General features: G+C 25.3%; 4 protein-coding genes across 8 annotated transcripts in view; 2 read left to right on the plus strand and 2 right to left on the minus strand.

The window, feature by feature from the left end:
• Positions 1-4,644, plus strand: LOC107074509 (estradiol 17-beta-dehydrogenase 11). Of its 2 annotated transcripts, none has more exons than XM_015336013.2 (8): positions 1-2,095; positions 2,875-3,122; positions 3,259-3,383; positions 3,540-3,650; positions 3,723-3,884; positions 3,977-4,059; positions 4,132-4,248; positions 4,380-4,644. In XM_015336013.2, exons 2-8 carry the CDS (start codon positions 2,885-2,887, stop codon positions 4,528-4,530), a joined length of 987 nt encoding a protein of 328 aa, XP_015191499.1. In that variant the 5' UTR covers positions 1-2,095; positions 2,875-2,884; the 3' UTR covers positions 4,531-4,644. The 2 variants fall into 2 exon arrangements, with proteins under 2 accessions (XP_015191499.1, XP_089027031.1); XM_089170905.1 differs by having other exon boundaries at positions 1-1,965.
• Positions 4,645-4,799: 155 nt separating this feature from the next.
• Positions 4,800-6,655, minus strand: LOC107074507 (chitinase domain-containing protein 1). Of its 2 annotated transcripts, none has more exons than XM_015336009.2 (7): positions 6,394-6,655; positions 6,127-6,273; positions 5,879-6,059; positions 5,664-5,773; positions 5,442-5,596; positions 5,026-5,358; positions 4,800-4,944 (listed from the first exon to the last, which is right to left on the minus strand). In XM_015336009.2, the coding sequence occupies exons 1-7, from the start codon at positions 6,505-6,507 to the stop codon at positions 4,803-4,805; spliced, it is 1,182 nt and encodes a 393-aa protein (XP_015191495.1). In that variant the 5' UTR covers positions 6,508-6,655; the 3' UTR covers positions 4,800-4,802. The 2 variants fall into 2 exon arrangements, with proteins under 2 accessions (XP_015191495.1, XP_015191494.1); XM_015336008.2 differs by having other exon boundaries at positions 6,382-6,655.
• A 4-nt stretch (positions 6,656-6,659) lies between these two features.
• LOC107074508 (GDP-D-glucose phosphorylase 1) lies at positions 6,660-12,198 on the plus strand. Of its 2 annotated transcripts, none has more exons than XM_015336011.2 (6): positions 6,660-6,809; positions 6,888-7,416; positions 7,483-7,763; positions 7,847-7,949; positions 8,044-8,353; positions 8,449-12,198. In XM_015336011.2, exons 2-6 carry the CDS (start codon positions 7,210-7,212, stop codon positions 8,583-8,585), a joined length of 1,038 nt encoding a protein of 345 aa, XP_015191497.2. In that variant the 5' UTR covers positions 6,660-6,809; positions 6,888-7,209; the 3' UTR covers positions 8,586-12,198. The 2 variants fall into 2 exon arrangements, with proteins under 2 accessions (XP_015191497.2, XP_089027030.1); XM_089170904.1 differs by having other exon boundaries at positions 6,679-6,804.
• LOC107074522 (uncharacterized) overlaps positions 9,218-16,372 on the minus strand; it is a 7,382-nt gene continuing 227 nt past the window's right edge. The window contains exons 1-3 of one of the 2 annotated variants that reach the window (XM_015336036.2): positions 15,734-16,372; positions 14,398-14,517; positions 9,218-13,777 (exon numbers count right to left, since the gene is read on the minus strand). The exon at positions 15,734-16,372 is cut by the window's right edge and continues 227 nt beyond it. In XM_015336036.2, the coding sequence (XP_015191522.1) occupies positions 12,701-13,777; positions 14,398-14,517; positions 15,734-15,751 (1,215 nt within the window). In that variant the 5' untranslated portion in view covers positions 15,752-16,372 and the 3' untranslated portion in view covers positions 9,218-12,700. The remainder of the gene's footprint in view (positions 13,778-14,397; positions 14,518-15,733) is intronic. The other variant, XM_015336037.2, reaches the window with a different exon arrangement.

The raw sequence follows: 16,372 nt of genomic DNA on the forward strand, positions 1-16,372 counted from the left end.
TTATTTCGTTATTCACAATTTAAATATATCAAACGAGGATTATATATAACGAAGCGTCATCGTCAATACACATGATACTTTTTTTTTAACCTTACATCGTTCTATATACACTTTAAAACTTTATCGATCTAGTCAATTTTGTTCCAACGAGTTCTCTCGGTAACCACTCGTGGCGCCACCAATCACTCAGAGCCCCCCGCCATTTTTTCACGCGTCCCTTTAATTCGGCGCGGTAATTTTTGAATATTTATATTCGGCTACATTGTACATATATCTATGATGAGTGATCCAAAATTATTGCTAATAAATTCATAGACTGTAAATATATAAATTATAAATGAATTTTCATTTAGTTTTATGTTATTAATTAATTATAAATATTAATGTATATTTTATAATACATGGTTGTAATGATCAGATTTAAATTAGATATCAGCTTTTTAAGATATCTTTCAAAGTTGTTAATTATACTCATATATTATTCTATTGTTATTTAATATTAATCCTTATAAAAAAAAATTCTATTAAATCATAATTATAAAACATTTTTCTTTATTTACACCTGGACCAATGCATAAAAACGTTAGTTTTTATTTATGAGCCCATTCGTTATTTCTTTGTACGATGACTACTCGTAAAAGTTCATGTATAATAATTTATTAAATGCGCATACAAATTATGAAATTTAACGAGTAAAATAATAGTTGATAAAAAAAAACTCAAAGCTCTATTAACAATTCTTATTTATATGACATAAATGTACGAAACATTTAAATGACATAAAGCAGAAAAACAAATGTGTGAATAAAATTCGTTGAAAAAATGATGAATATTTAATTTTGATTAATTTTTATTTATAACAATACAATACACGCTTTCCCTTTAACTCTAATTTCTTTGATTAAAGGAGAGAGAGTCGGTGGTCGACCTAGATATTGAAAAGTATCCTTTCACCAAATAACATAGAATTTATGTAATTATTCACCTTATATCTATATCCACATAGACACATATATTAAAAATTGTAATAAATTCGTTACGTCACATTTTATCAATCCAAGTTCAAAAATAAATTGGATTTTTTTTTTTTGAATTTTTACGAATCTGAAATAAATTTTCGTATAATTTTAATTGATCGATAAATCAATAAATGCAATTATTTATAAATGTTTTATGTATATCTTAATAATTATATTTTATCTGTCATTTTAATTGTTTTAGGATTTACAATTGGATTTTATTATTTTCCACTCGAAAGATTCGATTTATACTACTCGTATATCTTTTTTCACGTATATTCTTATGATTGGCTCATACTGCAATTAAGGAAAATTAGAAATCACGTTCCTTTTGTTTTCCTTTTCTCTCTCTCTCTCTCTCTCTCTCTCTATCTATCTCTCTTGGTAAAGGTAAAACCAATTTACCTAGTAGATTTTTTTTCTTTCTAGAAATTTTTTTTCTTCCTTACTGTGCTTTTATCATTTTTTTCTGGTTTAACCCTTTTTCTTAGAAATAATAATACGCAAAGGTATAATTAGAAATATTTTTATCGTCGAATGAATGAAAATGAACGAACACAGATAATCAACAAAAACTGTCTTATTTAAAATTAAATTTTTATATATATATATATATATGTGTAACATAAATAATATTAATGACGCTTATATGCAAATTATACAAAAGAAACAGGTTGTATGGCAGAATAAAGTCAATCATTGTTTTTAATTGCATTGATAATATGTTTTTGAATGGTAACAGTTTCTATAGGTCATGTTAAAGTCCATGTTATAATATTAAAAAAAAATAGTGAGAGTTTTAGTTATATGATAGATAACATACGATAGTATAGTATGATGAGAGATATTAGAAAACTATAGAAAACATGTTGCATACTATTGTAAGTAACCTGCGGGATGCAACGTATACATAAGAGTACTTACACCTATATGAGTTGGGGGATAAGTAAGTACCTTTCGCTTTATAATTTTCTTTGCAGTTGAGAATAGTCTATGGAAGAGCTAGTTACATATTACGGAAAAATTTCAAAATACGATTTAAAAATTGCGGGAATTTAATTAACTTCGATTAACAGGTTTTTATTATTTTTATTATTATTATTAATATCAATAAATGTTTATATAAAACAATCTTAATATTTTATATTTATTAATATTATTTTAATATAATTTTATAATATTATAATTATTATATATATATTATTATTATAATATTACATAAATAATTATAATATAATATAAAATATATAATAATTATATTTATTAATTTTTATTTTAATAAGTATTAAATAAGACCAAATTTTGTATATTTTTGCAAAGTTGAAATTCGGTAGTTGCAATTACCCATTTATTATAAACATTTATTATAAAAATGTTATCGATTTAAAATTAGGTTTTCTATTTTATTAAAAAAAAAAATAAAATCATTATTATTTTATATAAATAATAGAAATATATGGCAATTATTCGTGTTACAAAATGGTGTGGGAATATTTGAATCGGTCACGGTAAGATTAAAGTGAAATTGGAAATATGAAGTTGCAAAGTATCATATTATTTTGCAAACGAGTTGTGTGTGTGTTTTTTTTTAAATTTTCCATTGTACAAATATAGTGTCAAGAAGTGTCTAATGTAAGTAAAAAAAAAAAAGAAAAATTGCAACTTTCATCTTATCAAGAAAACTTTCTCTCCGTATTAGCAAACTTTGGTTTGAACGTTTGAATTGTTCAGCAAATATGGGAATACTCTGAAACTTTGCATCATTAAACAATACAATTTTAATGTAAATTAAAATATAAATATTAATGAGAATGATTAAAAAAAAAACAAGAAAATATCATTTTATTTTATTCAGATAAATTAGGATGGAGTTCAAAGAAACTTTAACCCTTATTTACGATATTATATTATTTGTGATTATGTCAATAATTTATATATGTGAGACAATAATATTAACAATCATCCCTAAACGTTATCGTGAAAAATCTATCAAAGGAAAAATAGCATTGGTAACTGGTGGTGCTGGAGGAATTGGAAAAATAATTGTCCAAAAATTATCTAAGTTGGGTGCTCACGTTATTATTTTGGATATTAATAAATCAGGTATATAAATTTATTATTAAAAAGAAAAAATATATAATAATTCAATGATCTATCAAAATGATATATTTATTTGGCGATATATATATATATATTTATTTTTATTTTTTTAATTTGATTTGTTATATTATCTTGATAGCACTCGAAGATACAGTGAATGAAATTAAAAACCAAGGTGGTAAATGTTGGGGATATTATTGCGATATTTCCGATCGAAGAGAAATATATAGAATTGCGAAATCAATTAAAATTGAAATTGGTAATGTAAGTGTGTAAAAATGATTTATAATTCAATTTTTTTTTTCATTGCACATACATAAAAATATAATATAATTAATAATTTATTGAAAATAATATTTTGTTTTATTTATTTTATTTGAAATATAATTTCAATGAATTTTATAAGATATATTTAAATAGGTATTTTTATTGATAAATAACGCTGGTTATGTATACGGTAAAACACTTTTGGATATACCAGACGAAGAAATCGAGCGTACATTCAAAATAAATGTATTAGCACATTATTGGGTAAGTTTTAATGTATTTTGATCAATTTTACTAACAAAAATAATATTGAAATTATGTTTCTCGTTGAATTAGATGATTAAAATTTTTTTAAAAGATATGATTAAAGCAAATTATGGACATATTGTAACTATTGCGAGTGTTGCTGGTTTATTAGGAACTTACAATTGCACCGATTATTCGGCAACTAAATTTGCTGCCATTGGATTTCACGAAAGTCTTTTTACGGAACTCAGAGTAAACAAAAACATTTGTTCTTCTATTTTTTATATTTAAGTAATATTATTATTATTATTATTATTGGATATAAAAATTGAAATATATTTAAGGCTCACGGTTACGAAGGAATTCAATTGACATTAGTTTGTCCTTTTTTGATTAACACGAAAATGTTTGATGGAGTTAAACCCAGGTAATTAAAATATTTGTGAACATGTAATAATGTATATATAATAATTGATTATAAATTTTAAAAAAATGATAGATTGATGAAAATGCTTGAACCAGAGTACGTTGCTGAAGAAGTTATAACAGGAATATTATTAAATAAAGTAAATGTTACGTTACCTAATAGTATCAGACTTTTTTTGCCATTAAAATAGTAAGTTGTCACGTTAATAGTATTTCTTTAAAATTGACATTACTATTATTATTATTATTATTATTATTATTATTATTATTATTATTATTATTATTATTATTAAGGAATGAATTTGTTTATTTTTACGTTAGTTTATTACCTGCAAAAATGTGTTGGGATTTAATGTATCGTATAATACATGGACCACAAATGATGATGACGTTTAAAGGACGAGATAATACGAATATGCTTCAAGATAATAATAATATTACTGAAAAGACTGAAAAAATACACCTACAGTAATAATATATCCAAAAATATATTCCATAATTCTTTTTTAGATAAATTGACGATGTACTTTACGATCGAAATAAAATCTTTATCAATTGTAAGAATACTATCTATATATTGTATGCATTTGAATATATTATAAAATTAATAATATTTTTATAGTAGATGATATCTTGTTATAATAATTACTATCGATTATTTAATTAGAGGCAATTAGATACGTATATCGATCGATTGATGGAATAATCCAACTGGCAGAATATGATATTTCATTGAAAAAGTTTTTATAATAAGTCATAAAAATAATTCAACCCTTGACCAAGTTCCCAAATAGCAATACCTGTACCTAATTCTGCAGCAAGATCGAATCGAAATACCATAGAATATAAAGTAGGATAAAAAACATATCCGCTACCCAAGGAAGATCTGAAACATAAAATAAACAATTTGTCAATGTAGAGTAGAATACGAAAAAAATCTTATAAAAAGATAAAATTAAAATCTTACTTTGATTCGAAGAAATGTTCTTTACTTCTATCATCCCATTGAATCTTGCTTTTGAATGTTTCAAGACTTTTTAAATATTGCGAACCTAAAATAGGCCCACCACCTTCCGGAGTATAACTGTATCCATAAAAATTGATCCCTAATAATATTTGATTTCGTTTAGGATCATTTTGATCTGGAACTAATAATTCTACGCATTGTCTTGCCCAAGAAAGTGGACTATTAGGACCGGGACGTTGAACACTCGAATAATCATATGTCATTAATGAGAAAGATTTAATATAGGGTGATAATTCGTTGAAATGATCTCTTGAAAATAATTGTGCCTTTGAACTGAAAAATCAGAATAAAATTTAATCATATAATTATATATAATTACATTTAATCATATTATTACAAAAAAATATAAGATTTACCCTCTAGATGGTGGAATTGCTAATATTACATCGAGATTTCCGTTTTTTAATTTTTTAGAAATAGCTTTAACTACAGACAATAAAATCTGTACATTGATACCCGTATATATAAACTGATCCCATATTTCTAACACGTAACCATCAAAACGGAATGTCTGTAATGAAATATTTGAAATCATAGAAATATACATAATTTAATAAAAATAAAAATAAAATCATTACCTTCGCTGTATCGGTTAATGTCGTAATAAGTTGTTGTTGCTTTAGTGTATTACTTTCTAATTCAACAATATCATTTGTTGACCAATGTTTAAACAATAACCTTGGTAAAACTGAAATACATTCAAACTGAAGTAAAAAATATTTTAATGATTTTTATACAATCATTTTAAGTGGTATATAATATAATTATTATTATTTATAGATTAAAAACATACTTTTTACATTATGACTTTCGCTGTTCATCGATCTCATATCTTTTAACCATTTTTTTTGAACATCGTGTGTTGGTAATGGAAATGTTGAAGTATTACTTGGTAATATGGAAAACCATACTGGTGATACCATTGTAAATTTTCCATGAAAAGTTTTTGATAATTCGTATCCATTACTGTTCCACTAAAATAACATCATTCGTTGTAAATTAATATTATAGTGACAATTTAATATTAATTATTATACTTACAGGAGTAATATATCCTAAAATTTCACCAGAAAATCTTCTACGTTTAGTGTCTGAATAATATGTTCCAGATTCCTTAATAATATCAATCACCTTAGGATCCTTAATTACTAAATTCCTTTGAAAAACGTCTTTGTTGACAGGACCTTTCTAATATTGTTATTAAACAAACATTAATAACTTATTATGAAATAATCAATGAATAAGTTTATTATTTAATTTCATTTAAAGATACAGTCTTTTTATTATTTTATATACCTGACTATCTACCTTCCCTTTATCCTTTTTATCCTTTTTATTCCCGGTATTTGTAGGCGGTGACAATGTGGCTTCAGATAATTGAATTACAATTAATATTTTTAGAATTAATATCAGGAAGTTCATAATATTTACAATACTTATTTAATTAACACTATATTAATATTATATAATTGATTATTTATGAAAAATACTTTATATTGAATTATATTTAAATGTTTATGTGGAAACAAATTTCTTATGTCAAAATGACAAGTTAGGTTAGGTCTCAACTGTTTTCAGATAGCTCTGCTGTCGCTACCAATGCACAATCTAGTGGCAGTACTATGAACTTGTAATATTCATGGTTATTTTCATGCTGGTCACGTGCAAAGACTATCAATCAAAGCTTGCATTTAATGAAATTTTATTTTGTTGTGGACAGTGAAGTATTTACATTTTATAATAATTAAAATATCTCGATAATTTTTCGATTTACAATAATAATTAATATTTTTTTTTTATAGGAAATTGCATTCAATGTTTTATAATGTATTACAATAAGTAACAATAGAGTGTGATTCTTTAAAAATGATGATATCAACAATTTAGTTATAACTTGTATACATTTGTTTACGTTTCCAAGGTTGCTCAGCCAAGTTTCCCTAGAAATTTAAAGGGATTCCCAGTATTACGAATCAGCTGTTTCATTCAGTGATAATTCAAACACGTGTAGCTAATTATAAATACAAAGCTAATATTTTCTTGTGAAAGTTATATGTAATATTTCATAAGGAAACAGTATGAGATTACTGTAAAATACTTAAGATTGTTATAAAATTATTAAATATGTTTAATACAGAAGAAAATATTCCAAATTTAAGTTATAATAGTGATAATTTTCATTTATTGATCGATGAAAATGAAAATGAATCAGAATTTGATATACAATTAAAGCGAGCATGGGAAAAGGCTGAAAAAAATGGAGCGTTTAGATATAAATTAAATATTAGTAATTGGAAAATAATCGAAGGATCTTATAAATATTTAGTTCAGGTATAATAATATCATAATTTTGAATTTTTTTAAAACACATGATAAAATATATTAAATTTGTTTTAGTTTAATCCTGAAAGAGGATCTAATAGACGAACACCTGAACATATTACAACAATGTCAATGCCATTTGATTCAACTAAATTTAATTTCACCAAATTACAAAAAAATGAAATAATGTTTAAGATAAATGATGAAGAGGACAGTGATATTATAGCAGTTAACAATAGTCCTTTGGAATGGTGTCATTCTTTATTAATTGTTAAATATTTGCAATGTCTACCTCAGACAATTACCCAGTATAGTCTTCAAAAAGCATTCGAAATGTTGCTGTTAAGCAACTCACCGTAATATATTTTATCATTCTTTATAAATTAAACACAAACATAAATGAATCTATTTTTTTATATTTTTTTTTTTTATATTTTAGGTACCTCAGAATAGCATACAATGGTTTGTGTGCTTTTTCTTCTGTCAATCATTTGCACTGGCATTTATATTACCTCAAGCACAAGATGTTTCTTGAATATATTGTAAATAATTAATATATATACAATGAATTTTGTTAAAAGAAAGTATATATATATACATCAGTTATGATAATTTCATGAATATAGTTTGTTTTAGGATGTACAACCATATGAAGGTTCTTTGTTTCTTTTAGAAAATTTTCCTAGTAAAGGATTTTGTTTTAAATTATCATCATCAAAGAATTTAGAAACTTTAATAACTTCAATATTTTTATTTGTAAATTATCTTATAAAACATCAAATCCCACATAATGTATTTATTACAAGAGCAAAAACTACGCATTTGAAAAAAGAATACGACGATGTACGAGCATATGTTTGGGCAAGAAAGCCACAAGCTGGTGTAAAAGATACAACTTTGATGAAACCAGCTGCGTGCGAATTCTTTGGACACATAATTATTAGTTGTAATTATATTATAGATCAAATTTATTCATTTTATTATTTAAAATATAATATCGTTAATTGTATAATATTATTTATTACTATTATTTTTTTATAGCGGAAGAAAAATATGAAAATGTGACGGAAGAGATGATAGTAGAAATGATTGATAATGCAACAAGAGAGCCTTATTTGTTAATTAAAAAAGATTTACATAAAATAATAAACAATCAAATAACAAATAACGATAAGTAATATCTTTAGTTATTTGTAAAAAGATGTAGAGAAAAAAAGGAATAAATTTATGGTAATATAAAAAATAAAAGAATTATATAAAAATAAAAAGAATGTTTAATTTTATTGTTGAAGATTCATGTAAGAAAATCTATCATTTTATATATTATAATTTTAAAATAGTTATTTTGTCTTTTTTGTTGTATTATTCTTTAAAAACAGGTTGAACTGTTGAAAATTTTTAAAAATAAGAAGGAACAGTGGGGGAAGGACAAGAAGGATCTACGTTTTAGTGAATTTTTTGTTTTTGAAGTTTGTTTTTCGAACTTTTCGAAATATACATTAAATAGTATACATGTGTTTCTCATTTAACAATAGAAGAAAGCCGAGCCTCAAGATGTTAGGACATATTGGGTTCTAGTTATTCCAGGGATGCTTTTAGTCAAGTGTTAGAACTGGTGGTGTAGTTTTGGTTTTTACAGTTATACTTACACAATAATGTGTAGTGGCAATAGTTTATTTAATACTACGAGATATTAAATATATATTTAATAAAAATTGGATTCATCTTACTGGATATTTGTTCAATTAGTTTGACGTGTGTTACAGGACGGCATATATCAGAACAAGGAACTGGTAATGAAACTCAAAGATTATTATATATTATTAACTGTTAATAGATTTTTCGATATTTTTATTATTATTATTAACTCTTTGCTATCGTATTTTGTTTAACAATAAGCATGATAATCGTACTGGTCGAAATTATCTTTAAAGTAGTGCACGATTAGTATAAATTATCGGCTAAAGAAAATATAAATCTTCTTAAAATAGATGTGTTTAGGCATTATACATATTATTTATTATCTCGACATACGATATTTTATACAGATTTATTTAAAAATAATTAATGTTAGGTTTCATTGTCGAAGGAATAATCCTCGCATCGTTATAAGTAAAATGGTAGATCAAGTCAAGTTGGATCCTAAAAAGTACAAATTTTCGAGGCTTCAAATTACAGTTAGAAAGAAATAAAGTTCTCAGAAACATTCCATTGGGATGGACATATTATATCAATTTCTTTAAGGGATTAGAAAAGGGTTTCTTTTAGGGATTTCCGGATCCTATAACACATACGTGATCTTACTAGACTTAGTTTACCAGTGAATGGGAAATTTTGAGACCCCCGAGAGTGGGGATCTTTTTGGTTGTTCAGGGTCCTATCATCTTTACATGATTCTACTTGACTTAGTCCACCAGTGAATGGGATACCCATAGGACCTAACGATAAAACAGCTTTGCAGTTAGACTGTAGAAGTTACTTCAAAAGATTGCTCGTATCTTTTGAGCCATTAGTTCGGCCCAAATTTATTTCTGATAGTTAATAGTTCGATTCGTGAGTGGAAGAAAATGTGGTGTATAAAGGTGTTTAGAAGTTTTTGCATTTTGTTAACTAGTAAGTCAACGTAGCTTAGCCATTTTGAATTATTAGTTTCTGACCGATCACTAAAATCAAGCACCGTTTGAGTATTATTTGAGAGATACAGTTAATTAAATAGAAGTTTATTTAAATATTATTTTATTATATAAACTGGGAATAAGAATTGAAACATTTGCTGATAATAAATTTGATAATATAGAGAGCTGCCTAAAGTGACGTTGACAGATGTTCTAATGGTGCGATCCAGACCTACTACCAAATACTGTCAAGAAGAAAGACAGGTAATTATTCCTTTATTTCTTTCAATTTTTTTTTTTTGTAGAAAAATTGTTATTAAATATAAAAACTAGAAATGATCATTGCGATAGCACCCCTCGCTGCGTTGAAATACATTTCTTTGTTTTATCACTTTAAACAAATTTTTTTGTTTATTAATAATTATAAGATTTGGAAACAGATCGTTTAATTATTATTATATTTTTCTTTAGGAGGGTTATTTTAATTTATAAAAAAATTTTGTTAGATATTTTTCGAAAAAATTCATTTGTGGTATCAACGTCATTGTGGTGGCGATGATAATATTGAAATATTATTTCTAATATCGAATTAATTAAAATAAATAATTTAAAATTATATATATATTTTTTATATAATAATATATATATATATATATATATATATATATAAATTTTGTTGTTGGGTAAGGAATTTTGTGAATGTGAATCTATTGGGTCGAATCTAATTCTTCCAGACGCTACCTAAAAAAAGGCATATGAAAGTCCTTTTGTTTTTTTCTCAAAATGGTGGTCACCAAAGAAAGTGAAAGGAGAAAAGGAAAGAAAATCGTTTTTCGTTAAAATATTTTATGTTAGCAGGTCGAATGATGGTGGATTCCCAACTTTTCTCATAGCAACACATTTTTCTTTCTTTGTTTCTTCTTTTATACGAGAGACAGACATCTTGTCAACTATTCAAAAATTTGTTTAGGAAGCAGCTTTATGATCAAGCGTAAAATAGACCCTTTTATAGATTTTGTTTAAAAATATTCAAAATTGAAGAAATGTTAACAAATTATTTGTTAAGAAAATATAAATTTCCATCTAATATTTTTTTTACGGAATAATTTACTCGTTATTACGATTTAATCATAATACGTGTGTGATATGTATAATAGATTTTGGCATAGATATTAAACAACTATAACAAATTTAAACAAATTTAAGATTAGATATTTTCTTTTTCTTTTTTGGCAATTATTAAACAACTAACAAATTTAAACGAATTTAAGATTACGTTTTTTTTTTTTTTATAGAAATATTTGATAACAGGTAATAAGAGATGATAACAAATATAGTTTTTATAATACAAATTGACAATGTGGACATAATGATGATGAAATTGTTGTTAATTAACATTTTTTTTTTTGTTAACATTTAATTAGAATAATACTATCGTACTTTCTTGAATTATTTTTCTTTTATCCTGTACGTAAAATATAGAATGTTATTTTTATTTCTTTTTTTTTCTTCTTTTCATTTTTTATCTTTCTCTTGTAAACGGTTAAACGGTGTGAAAACTGGTCAACGAATTATTATTATTATTTTTTGTTTTTAAATGAATTTGAAAACAATGTTTAACATTTTTATTTGGAGATGCAATTATTATAAGCTTCTCTATTTAAATACTAAATAAATATTTTTTTTTTGTTCTTTCTTTCTTTCTTTCTTTCTTTCTTTCTTTTCGATTGATATGTTTCTATCGATATTTATATTCCTTTTATTTTGTTCTTTTTACTTTTCAACTGACCATGAGATATCGTATATCTCATTTTCAGTTCTCATTTCATTTTCATTCTACATTTTCTCTTCCACTTTTTTTATTTTTTTATTTTTTTATTTTTTTTTCAAGCGTTCAATAGAATAATTAGAATAATCATCGAAATATAGTGTTTCGTCTTGCTGGTGCAATTATTTAGGCGTTTCATGATATTTAAAAAGTACTAGGCAGTATAAAAGTATCAAGCTAACTATGATCGATCGTGCGTTTTATATTTTATCAGCTTTTCTTCTTTTTTTACGCAAACGAAATCGATTCGATGCCACCCATCATATATTTTTCTTCGATAATTGTTTTTTTCATTCTTGAATGTTAAAAAAAGAACTATTTGAAAAAATAACTATCCAGTGTTTCGAAGTTTTAAATATTACAGTTTATGGTTATTTTTAATTTTTTTTTTTATTTTCGAATCACTAGAAAGTTCATTATCATCATCATCATCATCATCATCATTATCATTATCGTATATATTTTATAATAATTTCAAATCTTTAATACTAAATGAGAATTTGTAAAGAAAGTTGTTTATTTGAAAATTTATTGTGACGATGAATAGAATTATTCGAAAAATGAAAATGAAATCTATTATTAATTATTAAAATTTAAGAAGAGAGAATATTTTGTATTTGAATTAGATTAAATATTTGAATTTGGATGAATAAAATAATTTGGAATGGATCTAATAATTGAAAAAGGGGGAAGCACGATTTTCGATTTATATAATTACGTTAAATAAAATTGATAGTTTTTTTTTTATAAGAATTCTACTTCTTGTAATTTTGATAACAGATAAATGATAATAATATTCTTTGATATGTAAATAATTTTCTAGCCAAGATGCCGTACAACAAATCGCGATTCAAGGTAAACAGAAAGTTTTGAAAATGAAAAGAATAAATATGAAAAATGTAATAGGCAATGAAGATGACATTACTATGACAACTCCCGAACCAAGATTGTCCTGTACCACGTTGTCGTAACAATTTGCTATAAGATCAAAATCAACTTGATTCATAGGTTTGTTGTTGTACTCGATTGGCGATATACAATAATTTTTATTTTGAAATTCAGCAGAGCTTTGATTAACGAAATCACTCTTGAGAATATTATGGGCTTGACAGTCACAAGGAAAATGATTGTTAAAAGCACTGATCGAATTTACCTCTAAAATGATGTCTTTCGCATGACGGGGTGCTTCGAGAACGTGATTACCATGAAACCTGAATATGTTTACGTCATTTTCCTCCCTCAAATGAAATCTTTCAATAAGGTCTATCTTGTTGTTGAGAAGATTAAGATGGTCGACGTTAGTCAAACCTGTAAAGGCGTCTTTTTGAATAACACCCAGGTCGCATTCTTGAATGTTCAAAGAAGTCACGTGACTCAAACCACGAAACGTGTAAGATTTTAAACTGGTTAAATCCATGAAGGTTAATTTCAATAAACCAACCGTGTGTAATCCATCGAATGCATCTGGTTCTATGTTACGAATACCAGATGGAAAAATAAGTCTTACTACGTTGGTCAAACCCCTAAATGCGTGACTATGTAAGCTCAGTAATGGATTGTTAGTTAATATTATAGCTCGAATGTTTGAGGTACCTGCAAAGGAATAACCCTCGATATACTGAATCTTGTTACCCGCCAATAATAATAATGAAACGTTTTGAAGTGCTGCGAAAGAAAATTTTTCTATGTAGGACAACGGTGTGTCCTGAATCGACAATTCTCGTAATTTGTTCAATCCACGAAACGCGAATGGTCTTATCGACGTGATATTGTTACCGTCCAATGAGAGCTTTTTCAGAACACGTAACCTAGCAAATGCATCGGTTTTGATTATTGGAAAATTATTTTTCGTTAAGGACAATTCTTCTACTCCTATTGGTAATTGTTGGGTCGGTATATCTTCTAGGCCTCCCGTATTGCAAATCACCTGTAATCAAATAATTATAGTACTCATTTTTATTTTCTAATATTTTATATATTAATATAAATATATAATATTTATCTTAGCTACGTGTCTGTAATTACGGCACGGATTAATTAAAAAAAGAAACAAAAAAACCACGTAATAAAAATTATTTTCTAATTTATTTAATAATACAAATTTGTAATCAATTACTTTGTCGATATTTATAAAAATATAAATCATATATATATATATATATATATATAACATTTTTTTATTTTAATGCAAAATTAGAACAAATCTATCAGATTGAAATTCTTTTCAAACGAGGGTTTAAACATTCCGTGAAATATTCCATTTTTCATTCCATGTTCCATTCATTCCCTTGTCCTTTTTTTTTCTTTTTTCTAAACGTTAATTGTGATCATTGAAAAACGCAAAAGAGACAAAGAGAACAGAAGAAAAAAAAAGAAAAGAAAAGAAAGAAATTATAAGAGAGATTCGTATGATGAACTGGAAAAAGGAAAAATCCACCCCATCCTATCCTATCCCATCTCATCCCTATATCTATAATCGTTTTTCAAATAGAAATTACGATGTGCTAGTGACAGCTCTAACGGTTCGGTAATTACCTATGTAATTACCTTCTGGGATAGACAGATGCATTCTGGAGGACACTTTGTATTCTCGGCCGTATTTTTCTCTTGATTCGTAGAAATAGCGAGGCTTACCGTCGCTGTACACAGTACGATGTAAATCGAGATCTAAATTTTGAAATAAAAATATCATATTATCATTATTTATCATATTTTTAAACAATCATAAATAATACTATTAATAATAATAATAAATATTATTATTGAAAAGCAATCATACTGCAAACTACACGTCTGAAATATTCTTTACACAAGAAAACCAACTAAAACTGTAATTTTAAAATAAAAATAATAATAATAATAATAATAATAATAATAATAATAATAATAATAGTACACATTTTAAATAATTATAATAATATTATTACTAATAATAATTAATATTAATATTAAAAACAATCATATTGCAAAAATTATACATATATTTTACGAAACAATTCTTTATACAAAAAAACCAACTAAAACTGTAATTTTAAAATAAAAATAATAATATTAATGATAATACTAGTACAAAATTTTAAATAATTATAATAATATTATTACTAATAATAATTAATATTAATATCGAAAACAATCATATTGCAAACTATACACACATTGTACAAAAAAATTCTTTACTTAAGAAAACCAGATAAAGCTGTAATTTTGAATGAATAATATTAATAATAATAATAATAATAAAAATAATACACATTTTTAAATAATTATAATAATACTATTACTAATAATAATTAATATTAATATTGAAAACAATCGTATTGCAAAAATTATACACATATTGTACGAAACAATTCTTTACATAAGAAAACCAACTAAAGCTGTAATTTTGAACAAATAATATTAATAATAATAATAAAAATAGTACACACATTTTTAAATAATTATAATAATACTGTTACTAATAATAATTAATATTAATATCATAAGCAACCATACTGTAAACTACACGTCTGAAAAATTCTTTACACAAGAAAACCAGCTAAAGCTGTAATTTTAAGAAAAGAAAATAATAATAATAGTAATGAAAAAAAGAGTATTTTTTTAAATAAAAATTGCATAGAACATACATGTAAATATACACAACGTGTGCATATATATGATGTCATAAATATGATGAGGTGTTGTTAGTTTTGGTCTACGGGTATTTATGGGAGTAAAGTGTATTTATTTTGCATGCGCTCTTGTGTATACATAAAGTAATATATATATATATATATATATATATATATATATATATATATATATGTATATATTATAGAAAGAAACGGTAAACTTGTTGTGTTATATAAGTGTACTATGCAAATATGCGTATTTTGGTTAGTACCTGCGCCCTGTGATACATCAATCCCAGAATTGTTTACGGCGCATGCCTCGTCATATCCAGAAAAGTCAGCAACGACGATGGTTTACGGTGTTGGGGTTGGTTCTTCTTGTATATCTCTTTATCAAAGGACAATCGTATAAACTCGAGTCCAAGTGAGGGGTCCACGATGAGATAAAGAACAGGAGGGGTAGGAGGAACTATATATAGGAGGTGGAATAGAACAATATATATAGATTTGAAAAATATTAGATAAACTGATACAAAAAGGAATTTTCTTCACAATGCACACGAATTAAACACAAATCACCAATTGTTTATAGTTTAACTGTGACACTTCTTCCTTGTGAATAATATAAATTCAACTTGTCCTGATACGAATGATCAAATTATAAAGAAATATTAAAGGAAGGGGATGATAATTAGGGGTAGGATGAGAACGTGGGAAAAAGGGGGATAAAATGAGATAAAGTAGGAACTTGAAATATATTGAGGAATTGGATTTGTTTTTTGTTTTTGTTTTTAAAGTCTTCTCAAAGAAACAAAATTGAAGATAAGTTGATCAATTTTGTTCTTTTACACGTATACGTGTAAGTAGAATTTGTTGTTTGTTGGTGGATTTCAGAGAAACTTAAAAGTTCA

The sequence above is a fragment of the Polistes dominula genome, unplaced genomic scaffold (assembly GCF_049000335.1).
Source record: "Polistes dominula isolate Pdom_NZ unplaced genomic scaffold, Pdom_raw_medaka contig_79, whole genome shotgun sequence".
Classification (NCBI taxonomy): Eukaryota; Metazoa; Arthropoda; class Insecta; order Hymenoptera; family Vespidae; genus Polistes; species Polistes dominula.

Excerpts from the sequence above, each read along its gene's own strand:
- LOC107074509 (XM_015336013.2), top strand. The coding sequence starts at position 2,885 with ATGGAGTTCAAAGAAACTTTAACCCTTATTTACGATATTATATTATTT. Across the intron at positions 3,651-3,722 it reads ATGTATTAGCACATTATTGG|ATGATTAAAATTTTTTTAAA; the intron begins GTAAGTTTTAAT and ends TCGTTGAATTAG. Across the intron at positions 3,885-3,976 it reads GTCTTTTTACGGAACTCAGA|GCTCACGGTTACGAAGGAAT; the intron begins GTAAACAAAAAC and ends AATATATTTAAG.
- LOC107074508 (XM_015336011.2), top strand. The coding sequence starts at position 7,210 with ATGTTTAATACAGAAGAAAATATTCCAAATTTAAGTTATAATAGTGAT. Across the intron at positions 7,417-7,482 it reads CTTATAAATATTTAGTTCAG|TTTAATCCTGAAAGAGGATC; the intron begins GTATAATAATAT and ends AATTTGTTTTAG. Across the intron at positions 7,764-7,846 it reads TTGCTGTTAAGCAACTCACC|GTACCTCAGAATAGCATACA; the intron begins GTAATATATTTT and ends TTTATATTTTAG.
- LOC107074507 (XM_015336008.2), bottom strand. The coding sequence starts at position 6,507 with ATGAACTTCCTGATATTAATTCTAAAAATATTAATTGTAATTCAATTA. Across the intron at positions 5,774-5,878 it reads CGAAAGTCATAATGTAAAAA|TTTTACCAAGGTTATTGTTT; the intron begins GTATGTTTTTAA and ends AATGTATTTCAG. Across the intron at positions 5,597-5,663 it reads CATTAACCGATACAGCGAAG|ACATTCCGTTTTGATGGTTA; the intron begins GTAATGATTTTA and ends ATTTCATTACAG.